At 42.2% G+C, this 18,451-nt stretch overlaps 1 protein-coding gene across 20 annotated transcripts in view; it reads right to left on the bottom strand.

Moving 5' to 3' along the window:
• Positions 1 to 17,950, bottom strand: part of TCF4 (transcription factor 4) — a 246,577-nt gene extending 228,627 nt beyond the window's left edge. For 2 of the 20 annotated variants that reach the window (XM_069775304.1, XM_069775303.1), the window contains exons 1-2: positions 15,504 to 16,078; positions 13,732 to 13,804 (exon numbers count right to left, since the gene is read on the bottom strand). In XM_069775304.1, coding sequence (XP_069631405.1) covers positions 13,732 to 13,804; positions 15,504 to 15,794 — 364 coding nt within the window. In that variant the 5' untranslated portion in view covers positions 15,795 to 16,078. Of the gene's footprint in view, positions 1 to 13,731; positions 13,805 to 14,154; positions 14,270 to 14,414; positions 14,553 to 15,503; positions 16,082 to 16,165; positions 16,185 to 16,550; positions 16,680 to 17,307 lie in introns of those variants that run through there. The other 18 variants (XM_069775312.1, XM_069775314.1, XM_069775313.1 and 15 more) reach the window with 18 other exon arrangements.
• Positions 17,951 to 18,451: the final 501 nt, after the last annotated feature.

The following is an 18,451-nucleotide window of genomic DNA, read 5'->3' as shown; positions in this document are numbered from 1 at the left end:
TTAAGGCAAAATTTGGACTGAGTCAAAAGTCTCAGAATAACTATTTGGAATCTGTTGCTATTAGTCACCGAGTTGGAATAAAATCAAAAGATGCTAATAATGGATACGTGCATTCATGACTGCATAGACACCCTGCCACTCGGAAGGAGGCATTTTATAGGACGCGCTGTTAAGAATGAGATGAAATGGCAACGCAAAGAAAATTTCCTCTCTTAAGGCACAAAGGAGAATTGTAACTCGCAGGAAGGGGAGAGGAGGTGTTTCCCTCTCCTGGGAAGTGTCACCCTCAGAAGAGACTCCATTTCACATCTCCTCCTTGGGAGCCAACTGAAATCAATTAACTCTGCAACTGGAACCAATTAACCCTCTAAAAAGCACAACACCAAACACAGTGGCAGTCTTTAATAAATGTAATAAATACATAAATAATAACATAAAACACTGCAGTGAGAGAACAGTTTTCTAGTCTATATGATATCGGCTCTTGATTCTTCAGAGACATAACAATGAAGAATTTTGTGTTCTAAAAAAAAATAAATAAAAAAAAAGGATTTAAGTAAACCCAGGGGACCTTTAAGATGGGATTCATCTCATTTAACTTTAGCCATCTAAAAAGCAGGCATCTAGTCACTGAGTTGTTTTTACAATTAGTATGAAGAGACAGGTACCTTGAAAGAGCCATCTTAAACCCTTATCTTAAAAAGGGATAAGCCTCCCTATCTCTTTACAGACACCTATCTCTCTCCACTGACATCGGAGGCACCTAGATGATTACGTTCGATTAAGATGCCAGTCTTTGACAAAAGTCACAGTAGACAAGATGGGTGCCATCTGTGAACGCACGAGCAAGCGAGCAGCCCCGTCCTTCCCTCTCATAACACTCCCCTCACTCGCGTTCGGGAATTCTTCCATCAGCGCAAATGAGAGACCAGGAAGAGTACTATTTCTCAAATATATTTTTTAGTGTTATGTCTTATTTTTTACATTCACTTCTATTTCTATTCAGTGTTGTTATTTTTCAACTTGACTTCTGATAAATACAACAGACAAATTTGAAAATGCTCTACAGATTATTCATTTTAATTTTTGCTCTTAATTTCCTGTTGTACTAGGTCTTTTAGACAGCAATGGACAGCAAAGTGGCTTAAGCAGAAAAATATGATTGTACAAATATTACCAAAATGGCAAAGCAACTCCAGAGACCGCCCAGTGCTTGTGACCCTTAACAAATGCATAGCAAAGGGCCGGTCAGGGCAAGGGGTTTCATCCCACTGCTGCAGAGGCCACCAGAAATTTATTTTCTCCAGCAGTGGGGTTAGGTCTGAGCTGAATAAGAGGAAACAACTTTATATTAAAAAGAATAAAGCTGCTTCTTTTATAATCCTGCACTTTCTATTTAAGCTCTTTCTATTTTGGATTAAGAAAATAACAACTCTCCATTAGGCGTGGCATTAGGCATTGCCCTGTTTACAAATACATCACAATTTTGCCCAATGGCAGAGCCAGAGGATTATTTTTTTTACACTTAAGAATTACATTAAAAAGCAGTTAGATACACATTTTTTAAAGTTTAAAATATCATACTTTTAGTATAATAAATCTCACCATCTCCTTGTAGTGAGATATTATGGGTTCAATGGCCACATAAAACACTTGGGCAGCGGGACTCCAGAAGCACAAAAAAGCAAATAATAATCACCTTATCTGTTTTCTAGTTAAGTTTTGGCTTACAGTGTTTTCAGTTCCTTCCTCCATTCCTATTTCTTCACTTCTAATTTTAAATGGATAACCTCTTCTGCACCCTAAGCAAGGAAACATTGGAATTAAAGGAGATGATATCGAACCAAGGGCTTGAGTTACTGTACCAGCCAGATCCAGATGGCCACACGGTCCAGCGGTGTTTTTTTTCTGGAAGCAAGACAATCCTTATTTTTGGAAGGTGTTTCGCCACTGCCCCACATTATACTCACAGTGCAGTGGCAGAGCTCTCCACCCTGGATTTGCACTGCAAAAAGACTAAATCTTGCCCCACAGTGTTCAGATAATGAAGGTTTAATGAACTGCAGTGTTTTTCCTGTCCTACAGAGCTTGCATTCACAAGTCCGAAGAAAGAATAAAAACAAGTCAGTAAAGGGGAAGAAATAGAGAAAATGAGACAACAAACAGCTGGACAAGCTGGGACCCATGTAAAGGTAAGTGACCATACTGATGATCCAATACTACTGAAATAACCTGGATTCAACTGAATTCTCAACAGAGGCTCAAAAAGAGGTAAAATGTGGGTCATAACTTTTTTTAATTTGACAACGTTTTTGTGCTTCAGCTAAACTGGGTTTGAGGTTAAAAAGGAAACGACAATTTACTGCCAATAATTTTACTGTTAAGGATTTACGCCACAGCCAGGGAACCAGCAGTCCCCTGGAAAGGGGGCATCTCCCGAACAACACACACGACGGAGAGCCTGTGTGCTGACGAAAGCTGTCCTGAGCTGCGTGCTTACTTTCTGATAATTGGTAATTTTGCCATGTTAACTTCCTAATTGGATATCAACACATTTTCAGTATCTGTTGTACACTTCAGTCACAGGCAGGGAGATGTGAAGAAGCATCAGTATTTCACACTGACCAAACCGCTTAATCAAATCTTGACATGAGCATGAACCTGAAGCACTCTCACCACTATGTTGCTACTAGTGCCAATTAACCGCTTCAGTTTTAAAAGACAGAGATAAAAGAAAAAAAAAAATATGGAATATAAATGAGAAAATTAGGAGAGGGAAAAAGACAATGTCCATTAGTTAATAAGCTAGTTCATAAATTAAATGCTCTTATTTGTCATGTTTACAAAATATCTAATTTTAGGAACATGAATTTTCCTCTGTTTATATAACAAGACACAGTATTTCCTAAGTAAGTAAATCTTTTCCAAAGAGTATAAAATCAACAAAGTGATTAGCCACAGAAAACAAAAGTTAAGCAATGCATTTGCTAACAACTCTGATGCTGCAGAATAAAGCATCATCTAGTCTCTAATCAGGACTTAACACATAATTTTTCCCAAAGGACTGTAACGGACAAAATACTGTTAAATAAAGTTGGCTTAGGAGAGCCTAGATTAGCACAAAGAGCATAAGTGGTCTCGAACAACACAAGTTCAAGGCAAACCAAAACCAACTGCTCTGGCAATAGACAGCAACTACTAGCTGATGCTAGTTAGTCACAGCATGGGAAGATCAATTTGTAAGGTCTGACCAGAAAAGCTGCATCAGTGGTATAGGAGCACAATGAAAGCGTGCCTGACAGGTTACAGTCACATCAGGAATCGCAGAACATGTAATTTATTGGTATTTATAAGAACAGGAAAAAGCATTTTCCAAATCTTCTCTTCCATTTCTCCTTCAACCCTCTGCCACAAACATTCAGATACTACTGAAAAAGTATCCTACGTCTGAAAAAATAACATTTCAGAGTCAGATGAAGTCATACCACAGAATTTGGTACTATGTCTTGTGGAGAGGACATTCACAACCTCCGGTTGACTACACAGTATTCATTCCAAAGGAGCAGATTTCAGAAAGGCTGTGTCAGAATGCTTGTCTAAATTTCAGGTAGATGTGATTTATGCTATGGGAAATCCTGTGTGAATGAGGTTTTGCAGTATTGTTAAGTCTTGAGAGTCCAAGTCATCTCCCCTGCGCACAGCCCAAGCAAAACAGTTAATCCTGGAGAAGCAGGAGGGGCAAAGAGCCAGGATCCTCCCGCACACACGGCAGGGTGAGCTTCGGGGTGAACCCAGGACTTGCTATGATGGTCTCATGGCTGCAAAACTTAATCAAGCTATTAGGCCACTTTCTTTCCTTTCAGGAGGTCTGATGGTGAATCTGCCTTATCAGGAATGCAGTAGTCTCATCCCTGCCCTTCTCTCAAAATATCTGCAGCATTTAAACAGTTACAAGGCCTAATGGACAGCAGTCATCTAAGGATAAGGAGCATTTACTCCTAATGCAATGCACCTCAAGCGGCACGGCACTAAATATTTCCTCCGCATTTCAGGATCAGCTGCTATGTGTAGTCCTCATAATTAAGTATGCACATCTATGAGGAGCTAAAAATAATTTAATAGTTATTTCTGCATTATAACTGTACATGCAAGCTTTACTGCTGTCACTTCTCCCTTTGCCAAGAATCCCCTCAAAAATGAGGAAACCTATGCTATACCCTGCAGTACTGCCAGCAGAAATGGACCACGCTCACAGGTACTCCCAAATCATGTTAATGCATGAAAATTCACCCAAACAGTCTTGTGGTACTAGAATTACAGAGACAGATTATGTCACAGCCTCATCCCTGCATGTCTTTGTTTCTAAAATACTGAAGAAACCCTCTTTCACGTAGTTTCTTTAGACACCAGTATTTCAGCTTCTGCTCTGTCGGATCTCGCAGTCATTTCAAATAGGAACTGTGCCCAAGGAACAGCATCAGATCTTCATGAAGAGATAGGCAAGAGGAGAGTCACAGGGAGGAATACATGGGGTTAGAGTTTGGGGACTTTATTTGGGTTTGTTTTATTTGTGGAACGACTTGCTTCCAGGCTGAAAGTTTATATGCCAGCCTTCAGCCCAGTTCAAACGCTCAGAGCCAAGTCACAAACTTATCAGAAAGGTTTGTAATGGAAATGCTGACAGACCCTTAAGTCTAGTGGCACTGGCAGGTGCTCCCACAATACAAGAACATAATTCAATCAAGCTTTTGGCTGACGTCACGAAGCACAAAACAACTCAAATGCTTTATGAACAGTACCAGAACCCCTGAGATTCAATTACAGTCTTGATATTTGATCAGGAGTCATACTTAGCTGTTTTTAATATAACAAAACCTTTGTACCAGTTATTTATCAAATAGGTCGATCATATTTAAATGTACAGTCAGAGGAAAAAGTGCATTGTACCATGTTAACCTGACAATCCCAAACCTTCAGGAACAAGACAGGCTTTTATTTGAGAAAAACAGCACCAGGCAAGAGTCTGATTTTTATATACTACAGAACAAAAAGAACTGAGTCCCTATTTTCTTAGGGATTACACACATGCCTAAGAATTAATTTAGTGATTTCAATTTTTTTCCATTTTTGGACCCCTAAAATTATCCTGGCAGAGGTACTGATCGCTACATAGTGAACGCAATATGCAATAGGGTTTTTCTGTTTTGTTTTGTTTTTTAAAATAAACTTTGCTGGAACCCACAGAAATAGCCCACGGGCCTGAAAGGATCTGCTGTAATGGTAAGAATCCAAAGGTAAAAATCTCCCGTTTGAAGCCTCCCTGATTCTGCACTCTTACAAATGAAGCACCGACCAAGGAAGAACCCCTTCTGCATCGGGCCTAAGATCACCTTCCGCGGCTTGCCATGCACACAGACAACAAAGCAGGGTGCCGCATACACACACGCACACGACGAAGCAGGGTGCCAAGGGCAGCACTGGCAATGGGAAGCGTGTTAAAGGGCAGGAAGGGACGGAGCTGCTGGGAAGGCTGCCGGCAGCGTGCCAGCTCGCAGGCAGCGGATGACAGCCTGCCATTGCTCACAGAGCCCGAAGCAAGAGCGACTTCGCCTCTCCCAGCAGCCGGAGAGCGCGAGAGCCTCGGCTCCTCTGCCCCTGCCTCGCCACAACGCCGGCGCCCGTGCCAGGGCCATCGGCGTCCCTTTCTGCGGTAGCCACTTATGCACCGATGCAGATTTCACGAAAAACCCCGAATGAAGGAAATGAAGCCCAGGTGCCGGGCCCGCTGAAGCCAGCTGAAAACGAGAGCGGGCTTTCGGCGAGGAGAGGACCAAGCGGCTTCCAAACACGCAAGTGCAGCGCCCAGCATCTCTCCCCAGTAGCCCGCTGAGACAGTGGAGCAGAAGGCACCAAGTGCCAGATACATCATCTTAACCTCGGAAGCCTTTTCACCAGGTGAAAAGAAAATCATTATATTCAACAAATCAAGTCTTAGGGGATTAGTCAAATTCCACAAGAGTACTCTGCAAATACAGCACCGTGTGTGAAGCGTTGTTTCCAAAATAGATCAATACCCAGCACAGACAACAATAGATTGCAGCTACTTATTGTCATTACCACCGATAGTAGTCTTGAAAGACATCGTTAAACGGTGACTGTCACAATAGCTCTCAGACGAACAATGCTGTAACTGCACCTTCACATTAAATACTTTCTCACCGCTCTGAAATCCACCAAGATAAACCCATTTTTAAATACACCTGGTTGGCTGATACGCAGATCAACTGCACTAGTGTTTACCTTGGCAGAAAGAGTAAATATGCCAACCTTCCTCAGCACTTTTCCTATTTCTGTAAGTTTGCAAAGAAAAGAAATTACACAACAGCCTTTGAAAACATTAGAAAAATTATCTAAGAATTTGGTCATTGCCACCGCTCTGCTTTGCCAAGAAGCACTAGGCAGAAAGCTTTCACTGCAAACAGGTTAAAGAAGAAAATTTAGCAGGCCAGTGTTAAAAGACCACAGATTCGTGCCCAGGCACAAACCTTAAAGTCACAGGTCTGAAAACCTTTGACGCACAAGCGGTAAGAGACAGATTTCAGCATTTGGGCTAGATCCTGGGAGGCACACGATACCTCCCAGATGACAAAAGAAGTGGAGGCCCCTCGACATCTCATTGCCTCAGACTGACAGGCAGCATCAGCTGCATAAAGGCAGATGAGGAAATTTGGTAGTGACTTTTACTTAGCGGTTAATAGTACAGAATAAGTAACACCAAATTAAATTATTCAAGGGACTCATTTTAACTGTTGTTATTCCTCCTGTCTTCTGAGGTGCAAGAGGAACTCTACGGACTACCTACAGACACTGGCAGATGGTACATACTATTACATGTATATTAATTTTATATGCCTACATCTTCAGCAGGACATGTGAAACATTCCCAGGCTATGCCAGCTCTTCTCTCTGATGACCACACAGTGAGCTTACTTGAACTCGAAATTTGTCTGAGCAATGAGAGTGTGATCTGGCTGGGGGGGATCCATCTCACCTAGCCTTCGACAGCCAGAACACAGCAAGCTACGCCTTGGCAAATCGCTAGGTCCTTTGGTGGAGAATAGGCATCGCCAGAAAGTGATTCACTGATCTGAAATGCCTTGGGGCAATCCCTCCTCTGCCAGCTATGAGGAGCCCTAGGAGATGTAGGCACCTGACTTTCGTAAGGCTGCATTTCATAAGCTTCAAAACAATAGGCTGCCTCCGACTCAGGACATAAAAAAAAATAATTTCCACTTCTTGAAATGTAATTTCTATCCCTTTTTATTTCTACTTTGATTATGTCCAGCACCCTGGTATTGTTTATCTGGGAAAATTTTGGTAAAAGATCTTTAAACCATTACAAACACATACCCTGTTTCTTATTCAACAATTGCAGATCTATTATCTTGGCTTATGGGAACTGATCTAAATAACATCATGATATCAAACAGTGAAAACCACAGGCCTGGGGCCACCGGGGCTCTACTCTTTTTCTGGGACTTGCAAAGACACAAATTTCCAGATACAAAATGTAGTTTACCATTAGAAGTAAATGTTTGATCTGTAAAGCTTACAAAATGACTTTGTTTATCATAGCAGATGAAAAAAAAAAAAAAGGAATAATTTTAAACTCAAAACAAAACTGTTTATATGACAGCTTTTAGTGCTCCATGATTCTGTGCATTTAAGAGAGATTCAAGCAATTAACAGCATAAACTTTCATTACATAGTTCTATTATATATGTTTATGTGACTTAGTTGTTCATCTGTTATTTAAGTGATTTCCTCATTACAATAGTATGGTAAAGATATTTGCTGATCTTGTCAAAAAAAGTCAAGCAGTTCATTCGCAACATTCCTGGGATCCCAAAGTGTGTGCTTAAATCCTTTTACTTACTAGGTAAGTAAAATATCAAAGCAATTCCAAAATTCAGTAATGGTTTAAATCATAGGGGAGAAAAAAAAAAATTAAATCACATGCTCTTTTTGCAGTAGCCAAAAAATAAGTCTAAGTGGTGAAAGATTAAAATTTGTGTGACCTGGTGTTCACAAGATGCAAAGGCTGACAATTATTTGTGGCTATTTAATGGTTCTTGGGAGTTCAGTCAATGGAAGCTGCATTTGCCTATGACAAAAATCAGTATGAATTTGGGAGTGGCACAAGTACAAATCTAATGGGAAGAAGCCAAATTGTACCTCACACGCTCCCAAATGCCTTTTTTTCCTGCATCCCTTACTGAACACGTTAGACAAGCTTTGTACTCCTACTTAACTCCAACTCAGACCTAAGTTCACTGGTTTAACAGATACACTTTTATCACAGATACCTTGTATCCACTGAATAATCTAAAACATTATTTCTGTTACTGCTAAATTTGGCAAGGGCAGGCACAAACATCTCCTGCAAGTGACATTTGGCTGGATCTGGCCCCCAAGCATTTCAGCCTCTCAGACAGCTAATGTCTATGTTTTTAAATTATTAAACATATTCAGGAGTCTTGACAAGGTAGACGCGCAATGATTATGACAAAAAGTATTTAAAAAAAGCTACAGCATCCAACAGCATGACTGAACTGTTTCAGATACAGTTTGCTTAAATCAGATCCAATGCAAGCATTTTGCAGAGCATTTGTTTAGACTCTCTTCCATTCAATAAGGCTAGTTTTCTTCCAACATCAGAAATCAAGGGGATTTGCATCTTTTTTTTTCTTTTTTTTTTTTTTTTTTTTTTTTTTTAAGATAGGACCTTAGCTTCCAGATTTAAATATATGTGAGTGACTGCAGGTGGCTGTGTCTCTGGAACGTCCTCTGCAGGATACACTCAGTTTGCCACTGCAAGCAACGTACAAACTCAGAAGTAACCTCTCTTCTTTGTAACCAAATATTTAGCTCCTCGAAGTATGCGCTATGGTGTCTCAGGCCAATTCAAATATCATAGCGTGGGTCTTTTTCTGCCCCCACAGTACTCTCTTTAATAGGACTCGGAGGGGAGGATGATCGAATGCTTCACAAGTAAACATAGCTGGAAGGATGGGAGGTAACTAGCATTCTTCTTCTTCTTAATCATAATTACGAAACATTAGGGATGAAAAATATGGAAGCAGTTGCCTTTGCGTATCTACGTAGCTAAAGCCTCAAGTATTTTTCAACAGTCCAATGAAGAGAGGAGTGTTACAAAGCACAGCCACGGGCTAGCAACAGCAGCACCGGACCGGGCGAGGGGCTGGAGGGTCTGGGGCTGGAAGGTGCCGTGTCCTGCGCACCAGTGTGCTGGAGACCTGGAATGCCGCCTGGCAAAGGAAGAACGTGGTGCAACACGCAAGCAAAGCCAACACCCAAATTCAATCATAATTTTCTGTGTTTTCTGACATATACCATTATAAATGCGGACTACTCTTCAGAGCCACCTACGTACTTGCAATACCTATGTACCTACTACACTACTTTTCCTTCATTATTAAAAGTGCTTTTCTGATCCATACGCTTAAAATTTCTCATCTCTTACTTTTTTTCTTTTGAACAGCAATTCTGCATTATAACCCCCAAAATAAATGACATTCTTCCAAAATCCTCCCTGGTAAAGGGTATATTCCTCCCTAGCACACACACGCATTATTCCCACTGATGCTAAGAGGACCCGTGCACACATCCTGAGGTGTGCCTAACCTGAGCGGCTACCAAAACGTTTTCAAGATAAAGACTGTATTTAATTCAGTTTTTCTGATGATCAACCAATAACAGCAGAATTATACACCTTTCCCAGAAGGCCACACTCCAAAAATGAACTGTACTTAAAAAACTCTATTTGGTTATAATTTACTCACAGACACATCCAAAGTAAAGAAAGGACTTCAAAACCAAGCTGAATTTGTGATACCCTAGTTAAAGATGTATTAATTTGTAATCGCTGTTATTCTAATGCAGGACAAGCCCTAATCAAACTAATGGCAAAATTAAAAGCAAGTCTTTAAAGCCTTTAAACTGACTTCACTTTACTCAGTGATGTCTGTGCTAGCAAAGATTTTAGATTTTTTTTTTTGTGCACTAGGAATGGCCAATCACAAGAATTCAGTTATTCTACTGCTACTCACACCCACACAATATTCAAACATATACACAGTGGGCAATCTATAACAGATGCTTGAAAACTTAGGTAAAATTAAATACTTAAAATAGAAGAAGCAGAAGTTGAACATAATCAGGAAGATGTGGGCTTTGATTATCAGTTCGAAAACTGAAATATGCCAAATGTGACAGACCTAGCAAATTCTTCAGCACCACAATTGTTGAAAAACTGCTTCAAAACCCATTCCCAAAATCAAACACCAGCAATCATCATCTTCCCCTTATTTTACACTGGCTCGCACTTAGATTATGAAAAATGCTTTTACTGCAGAAGCTAAGGTAAACTACTCAGAAAATTTTAGAAAATCTGGGAAAATCAGTTTTATTTTGGCAAGTGTCCTAAAAAAAAGAATATAAAAAAAAAATAAAAACCCAGCTTCATTCTAATGGATGTGTATTGTTCAATTTAAGTAACAGGTATTAAATCACTTTACAAATACAATACAAATTTGAGGTAACTCCATGGGAGTTTTCTTAAAAATAATTTCAGTCTTCACCAATTCTCCCTGTTAAGGTCAGAGTCTCTAAACCAGCATGGCTGAATTGTTTTAGTGCTCTCTGCTGAACACCTGCAAACATCAAACAAAAACTCCTGGTCCTTTACTGGGTTGACAAAAGCCTTTCATGTGAAAAATGCTCCATGGGAATGTCACGGCTGTGGCTCAGGTTACATTCCTTTCTCCCTTGCAGCCCTCACCATTTCTTAACATGGTAAGAAGCCATGTTTGTGAAATTAAAGATTAAAAGGAAATGTGGCTTTACTTTATTTTCATTCACACATTACAAATCACAATAGAGCATCATATATTAGATGAGTAAAAAGCTATTAAGATGACTTTAAGCATGAAATATTACCACACTTGCTAAAGTACAGTTATAGTTTCACTTCACTGCTTGGGATTACTTTTCTTTGGGGTCTTTTTTTTTTTTCCCCTCCCCCCCCCGTAAGATAAGTTTCAGGTTAATGCAGAGGAATGACATCTGCGGTTCCCCATCTCAGTAAATACAATTTTTAAAAGAGGACCATTAAGAGAAGGTCAGCTCAAACTTCAGAAGGGCATCTGTCCAGGAGGAAGACCAAGCTGCATTCAGATCACTAAAATTCTGTGTTATCAATATGCATAATTAGAATAATAAACTGTGTTCCTATGTTATTAATGGGGCTATCTTTAATCCTTCCATATAGTTACAGAAAACATCTCTTGAAGCAGTTGTCTGGGTGCTATCATATCAAATCTGAATTTCCCAAGTCCTGGCTCATTACAACACCGCACACCAAATATTCTGAAGCAGCAAGACTCTCGCACACAGCTAGCTGGCCAGCAAGAGCACAGGGAAACAATAGCCACGCTTCTCCTTCTCGCAACTGTATCTTCAGGCCACACATCCACCCTCTCACCGAGTATCAGTGAGGGGCAATTCACTGATACCTAGATTCTGACAACTTTTTTTGAAATCACCGATCGCTCACTACAAAACTCCCTGTCTAATAACCAAGCAACAGATCTTTATATAGGAAATTCAAAATTATTTTCCTTTAGAAGACAGTACGCTGTGCTGCATGCCATTGTGCAAACAATCTACCAACATACAGTATACGTTCCTTTATCAAGCAGGGTACTTCATCCTCCACCATCAGAGACTGGCGTATTCAAGCATTCACATGTTGTTAACAGTATGGGAGAGTTCAGGTGTTATTTTAAATAGTCTATATCTTAATATTACTAATGTACTTCAGCACATTAAATTATTCGTATATCTAAAATGATGCGTCAAAGTTACTTTAATCTTTCAGATTTAGAGACAATAAAAAACCATATAACCCCTTGATTTCACTCACTGTTCAGATTTGCTATCCTGTGGTATTTCTGATCAAAATGACTTCATAGATGATGTTTACGATGCATTTATTAAATATAACTATCTAGTCAATTGCTGTTAGACCAAGTGTTAGTTGCTGCATTGACTGGTATATAAGCATGACAAATTGATTTGTCTGGCACAAACACTCTTCGCTTCTCTCCAGCGAAAACAAATATACTGAATATTATGTATTCGGATAAATCAGTTATTAAAATTATGTAATTCAGAAAATGACAAAAAATAGGATTAAAACCTTTAGCTTGCGAGATATAAAGAAAATTACATTTGGAAACCTATTCAAACCTAATAGTAAAATTCACCAAGTCACTATATTCATAATATAACCAAATTTGTGAAACAAAACCAAAAACATGTTATTTTGAAAGTCTGAATAGAATAAAATTCACAAAATGAGTACTTAATAATTGTTGGTGGCATTTGATCAAAATTTATATTACAGACTACCTTCAAATTAGGAAGTCCTTCTTTGGAAATAAGAAGTTAATTGACATACTAGTGCATTTAATAAAAATGGCTATACTGAATACACAGAAGAGGTTCCTTTAATTGAGTACAAACTGCAAATAGCAGGCATGAAACTATATGCAATGACGTGTTTATATCTAGATATCCACTGGCAGTTTGCAGTGAAGACTTGTCCAAATTTACCATCTGATTTAGAACAGTACTCTGTGTATAACAATACTACGTACAGTGTGTTGGTATGTGTAATTGCCTGTGCTTTTAAAACACTGCAGCTCTCTACCCGGAGATGTATTTGTGTCCTGTCCAAAACACCACATCCGCAAGGCAGGGAACCCTCTTAAATGAACTTAATAGAAGAGTAAGGAAATTTCAAATGCGTAAGTATCCTTGCTAGTTTTACTTCTAATTTGTCAGGCATATAAAAACCTGTATATAAAACTTCAGTTGCCAGACAATTATTGTACACATATGTTCTACCACAAAGAGCTCTGATATTTCTTTTGTCATCAAACAGGACTCCTGTTTTTAGGGAATGCAGAAGTTGCCCATATAGCACTACTACAGCCAAATAAACAAACATACAAACAAACAAATCCTCCAGTTAAATTTCAGGGACTCTTCAAAAGCAGTCAAATATTTAGAAAGAAAATGCCCTGTCTTCTACCAGGAAAAGAAATCAGCCCGAAGATTTTAATTCACCGACAAATATTCCATCAGCAAACAGTGATCTCTAATACTAAAGAGTTCTTTTCCCGGAAGAGGTTGGTGTTTATACTCAGATACTTGCTTATTTATTTATTTATTTTAAGCAGCCTTCAACTCTTATTCACAAAATTCATTCTCATGCAAGATGTTTTGATTATCATCTCTGAGATACAAAACACAGCATCTGAAATTGTAAATAAAAATCTCCAATGCTCAATTGAAAAAAAGAAAAAGATTTAAACTAGCTCACCTTGAACAATTATACAGAGGAGAAGTTTGGGGGGGGGGTTAAAAATATCATAAATGTATGGAAATACTGTCAAAATGTCCCAGTCTTGTGGAAATAATAAGTAGTAATAATAATAACAACAGTCAGCGCTTAGGAATAATTCCGCTCAGATCTGAACGAATCTGCTCCCCAGAAGATATTAACACAACCACAACAAAGGTAATGCCTATGGATAAATAACTAACAACATTTTAACTACATATGAAACAAAAAATTTTACATACTTGAGCCAGTAAAATGTCCACTTGCCAAGGAAGTTGGTCCATTTTTCCCACTGCTCACAGGAGGTGAAAACATCTAAAAAAAACAAAGAGGCATTACTACTGGAAAACAAGAGATTCCCGAGTCCACTGTTAGTCAAAAGTTCCTTCCACATTCGCTGTGAACTACGTTCAATAGTTTGTCTACCACGAAACATCATCCCCCACAGACCTGAAAATGAGTCAGTATTTCTTACAGCCCCCACCAGCCCCTCACCACCATCATCACGTTTTTATTAGGCTCATTAGCTCCCCAAACAATATTCGCTTCCCGAAGAGTTTGAGCAATCCCAGTCCCCAGCAGCGTTATCCAGGCTGGGAAGCGGGGCTCGCTCCCCTCTCCAACTCTCACGCTGACAAAGGCGAAAAAAGTTTTTTTGCTGAAACCTTGGCCATAAATGTAGCAATGTCCATTTCCATCCCGCTTTACGATTTGCCTGTCATATGTGAACCCAAATAATAATAATGCAAAGTGCCACCTGCCCTAAATTCTCATTTCGTCTCTAACATGAGAGCAATTTGAAGCAAGGCTCTCTCCCTCTCCCCCTCTCTCTCCCTCTCTCTCGCTCCCTCTCTCTCTCCCTAGCATTTATTTCGACCCTAATTGGTTTCTCTCTTCTTCGACGTGTCTAGTGGATAATACGCACCTTCCCTGAGTCAGAGCCTGCAAAAAGCGAAGGAACAAATGGAAAAAGTGCAACAAGCAAAGAGGGGGCTGCAAAGCTGCCTCAGGCTACGTTTCCTGGCCAAACTTCCCCAAGCCATTCCTCCAAAGCAAAGTCTGGAGCAGCAGCAGCAGCACCAGCCTGAAGCAGCCTCATTTACACGGGGGGGTGGGGGGGAGGCAGGTTTTTGCGGGGTGTTGCTGGTCTTTAGGAACATACATGCATCTCACAGCAAACTGATTCTCCCCTTAAATAAATAAATAACTGGATAGATAGATACTCCTGACATATTGGGGGGAAGGGAGGGGATGGGGAGAGGAAGGAAGGGGCTGGGAGGGGGAGGGGGAGCCTGACAAAACTAGACAAGTGCACACGTCCGGATTAACGTTTGGCCTCCAAACCAGCCCGGCCAGGAGCAGCCCAAAGAGACAAAAAGTACTTCTTTTTTTTTTTTTTTTTTTTTTTTTTAAAAAAAAGCACCATCTAGCTGGGGGGCTTCGGAAAAGATTGGAGCAGTTTTAGTGACAGCAGAAGCCATATGAGATTTCAGTGAAAACTTTAAACTGAGACAGTCATGGATTTCTTTGCACTTTCCATGTGCCAAAAAATGAAACAAGGGAAGAACTGAAAATAGAATATAAGCAACTAATTAGCAATTAATTAGTTCATGTGCCAACAACGCTATAAAACGTAAAGCACAGTAAAAGTGCTAGATATTGTTATTAACTAATGATGAGAAATGTTCGGTTTTAGGGGCATCTCTTTTTGTATGAATTATTTTAGACATCCAAGACATTAAAATAAGCTGTGAACACGATTGCATCTCCCATCACATACAATAAGAAATAATAAAAAGACTCTAATTTTTTTCTTTTTTTTTTTTTTAAAGCAGAAAGATATTTACCATGGTTCTAGCTGCTGATTAAAAATTGCCCAATGTACTTAGATCACAGTTTTGTTTTGTTTTTGTTGGTTTGGTTTTTGGTTTGGTTTTTTTTTTTTTTTAGTTTAACAGATCAGCTAGAAGATATTTTTTTACAGCTGTTGTTAATTTCCACCGTTGTTTCTTACCGCACTGAAATCCAGTAAATCACTCAGTTCTTTGTCCGTCCCTAAGGCAGCCATTCGCTGTTGGTGATGCATTTTAGCAAAATCACACAAACCTAGAAACATGGAAATAACCGCAATCAGAAACCCAGTCCCGAGCCTTGCAGGAAACACAATCGGATTTTTCAGGGGGGTGGGGGTCGGGGGTGGGTAGTTGAGAAGAAGGGAGGGAAAAAAGATGGAGGGACAGCAAAAACAACAACAACAAAAAAGCGATATTGTATTTCCAAAGAGGCGATCGAAACCCGGTAACATCCACTCTAAACCCAAATCCGGAGGAGAAAAAAAAAGAAAAAGCCTCGCTCCCGGAGCATCATTTATGCAACAGGAGGTTCAGCGAGGAATGAATGAGGATCCCAGAGAAGAAACTACAGCCATCCGCTCCCAACTTTTTCCCTTCTCCTTCTTCCACGCAAAGTAGCGTTTAGAGGCAGAAACGGCAAAGAGCGATAACAGCAATGAAAAAAAAAAAAAGAGATGCAAAGTCGCAGGCTACGGAGGCGCCGGTGCGGAGGGACGCGGGGCGGGGGTGGAGGGGCCGGGAGGGAAGCAGAGAGCAGCCTTTGACAATTAGCCCCAATTTCTAATTTGCGGAGGGGAGGGGGGGGGGGGTTAATAACAACAACCCGGGAGCGGCTCGGGCCTGTGCGGAGTCATCGGTTCCCTCCGAGCGCCCGGGGGGAGGGGAGGGGAGGGAAGGAGGGATGGGGAGGAAGGGAAGGGAAGGCAGCGAAGGGAAGGGAAGGAAGGGGCGCGGAGCGCAGCGCAGCCCAGCGCAGCGGCCGCGCCGCCTCGCCTCGCCGCAGCCCCGGCAGCGCCGCTACCCGCCGCCGCCGCCGCCGCGCTGCCGGGCCGGGCCGGGCCCCCGCCCGCCGGCCCCGCGCTCCCGCCGGCCCCGCGCCCGCCCGGCCGCTGCCCCGCCGCCCGCCTGCCGCCGCCCGCCCGCGGAGGGGAGCGGAGCGGCGCGGAGGGGAGCGGAGCGCGGGGCCGGGCGGCGCGCCGCCTCCGTACCCGCAGATCATGGAGCTGCAGATCCCGGCCAGCCGCCGACTCCCGCCCGCGCCGCACTTTTGCAGGGATTATACTTTAAATTTCCCCAGCTCGCGCACATACACATGGCAAAGCGAGTTTATACGAGGCTGCAAATACACGTGATGCGCAGACTTTGCCAAGAGGAACAATATTTTCTCCCCTTGTATTATCCAGTCCATTTTTTTTTATTCTGCTTTGTTTTGGTTTGTTTGTGGATGCCCCCCTCCCCCCAATTCCCCCCCCCCCCCCCCGTGCCTACAGCTAAATTTCAAACCCGAGGTTTTCGATTTACAGAGAGCATTGCTGCAAACTTTGCAAAATCAGCCCTTTGATTCGCTTTACGCTCAAGTTTCTGGGGACGATGCCAGCGGCCCCCTCCCCCCTCAGCATGTTATACTTTTATTTTACATTTTGCTATTGCAGGCCCGACACACTCCACGAAAACTAGTTCGACTTCATTTTCCGGTAGGAAATAAAGCACCGAGTTAGCACGCTGAGCGTTTGCACCTTAGTGTAGATCTCACACGTGTAATTACACCGTGTATATAGAACGTATATTTATACACACGAGCAATTATGTGTGCGCGCACACGGTGTACTTTCTATTTGCATTTACACATCGAATAACTTGCACCTCTTTTTAAATAACACATTGGGATCGACAATTTAGAAAAAAAGAAAAACCAAAACCAAAAAAACACAAACAAGTTACTCTAACAGCAAATTGTAACTTTACCTTAAATGGCCACAAATATGTTCACAATATTCCAAGGGGGGGAAAAAAAAGAACAAAAATAAAAAAAAAAAACACAAAAATAAAAAAAAAGAAGAGAGGAATCTTCTGCCAAAGTGCTTTATTATCTCACACGTGTGTGACCCTCCAAAACCACGAAAAAGTACTGTAAGTGTCAGTCCTGCTCCGGGGTACTCCACAGCTTTACAGGCACCCTACACCTGGCTTTGTTGGGATTTGGGGTTCCCGACCACCAAACGCCCGCCACCAGCTCCCCCACCCAGACAGCCGAGACGCCAGCCAGCCAAAAAAAAAAAAAAAAAAAAAAAAAAAAAACCAAAAAAAAAAAAAGGCAAAAAGAAAGGAAAAAAAGAAGGTCCGACAACTTTTCCCTCTATTGTTTTTACAAACACATGGTGACTGACAAACTGCGAGCGCCGTGGCGGCTCGGGGACTTTCCCCTCTGTCCTTCCTTAAAAAAAAAAAAAAGGCAAAACCCCCAGAGCGAGCGCGGAGCCGCCCGTCCCAAACTTGTTCCAAGTTTACAGCGCTCTCCTCCTCCTCCTCCTCACCACCACGGCCTCCCCCGCGGAGACGCGGATAATAGCATCTTTCCCTGGAAGACACATCGCCAGCCGCTCACATCCGGGCAATGCCCGCCGCCTTATAAGCGCCGCCGCCGCCGCCGCCGCCGCCGCGCCGCCGCTCGCAGACAATGACGAGGGAGGGAGGGAGGCGGGCGGGACGGCGCGGCGCGGCGCGGGGCGAGCAAGATGGAGGGGCCCGCCGCCCCCCGGCCGCGCCGCCTTCCACCCCCGCCTTCGCCACCCGGACCGGCCGCACCGCAGCGCGCAGCCCCCGCGGAGATCCGCGCCTCCGCCCACGTGCTCCGCGGGAGCGCCCGGGGCAGGCGGGCACCCCTCCGCCTGCCGGGGGGGGGGGGGCGCGTTGTTCCCCCCCCCATACAGCGCAGGAACCTGGGAGGGGGTTTGCAGGCGGCGGGATGCCTGGGGGGGGCGGCGGTTGTGTTGATTCTATTTTATTTTTTTTAAATGGAATGGGAGCAGAGCGCGCAATTCCGATGGCGCGCAAACAGTTCCTGAAAATTAAAATGCAGAAGTGCATGGGAAAGGGCTAAAGGGAGTAA

This window comes from Haliaeetus albicilla, chromosome W (assembly GCF_947461875.1).
Source record: "Haliaeetus albicilla chromosome W, bHalAlb1.1, whole genome shotgun sequence".
In the NCBI taxonomy this organism is placed as follows: Eukaryota; Metazoa; Chordata; class Aves; order Accipitriformes; family Accipitridae; genus Haliaeetus; species Haliaeetus albicilla.
Note: the sequence above shows the minus strand (reverse complement) of the source record. Positions and strands in the feature narration are given on the sequence as shown.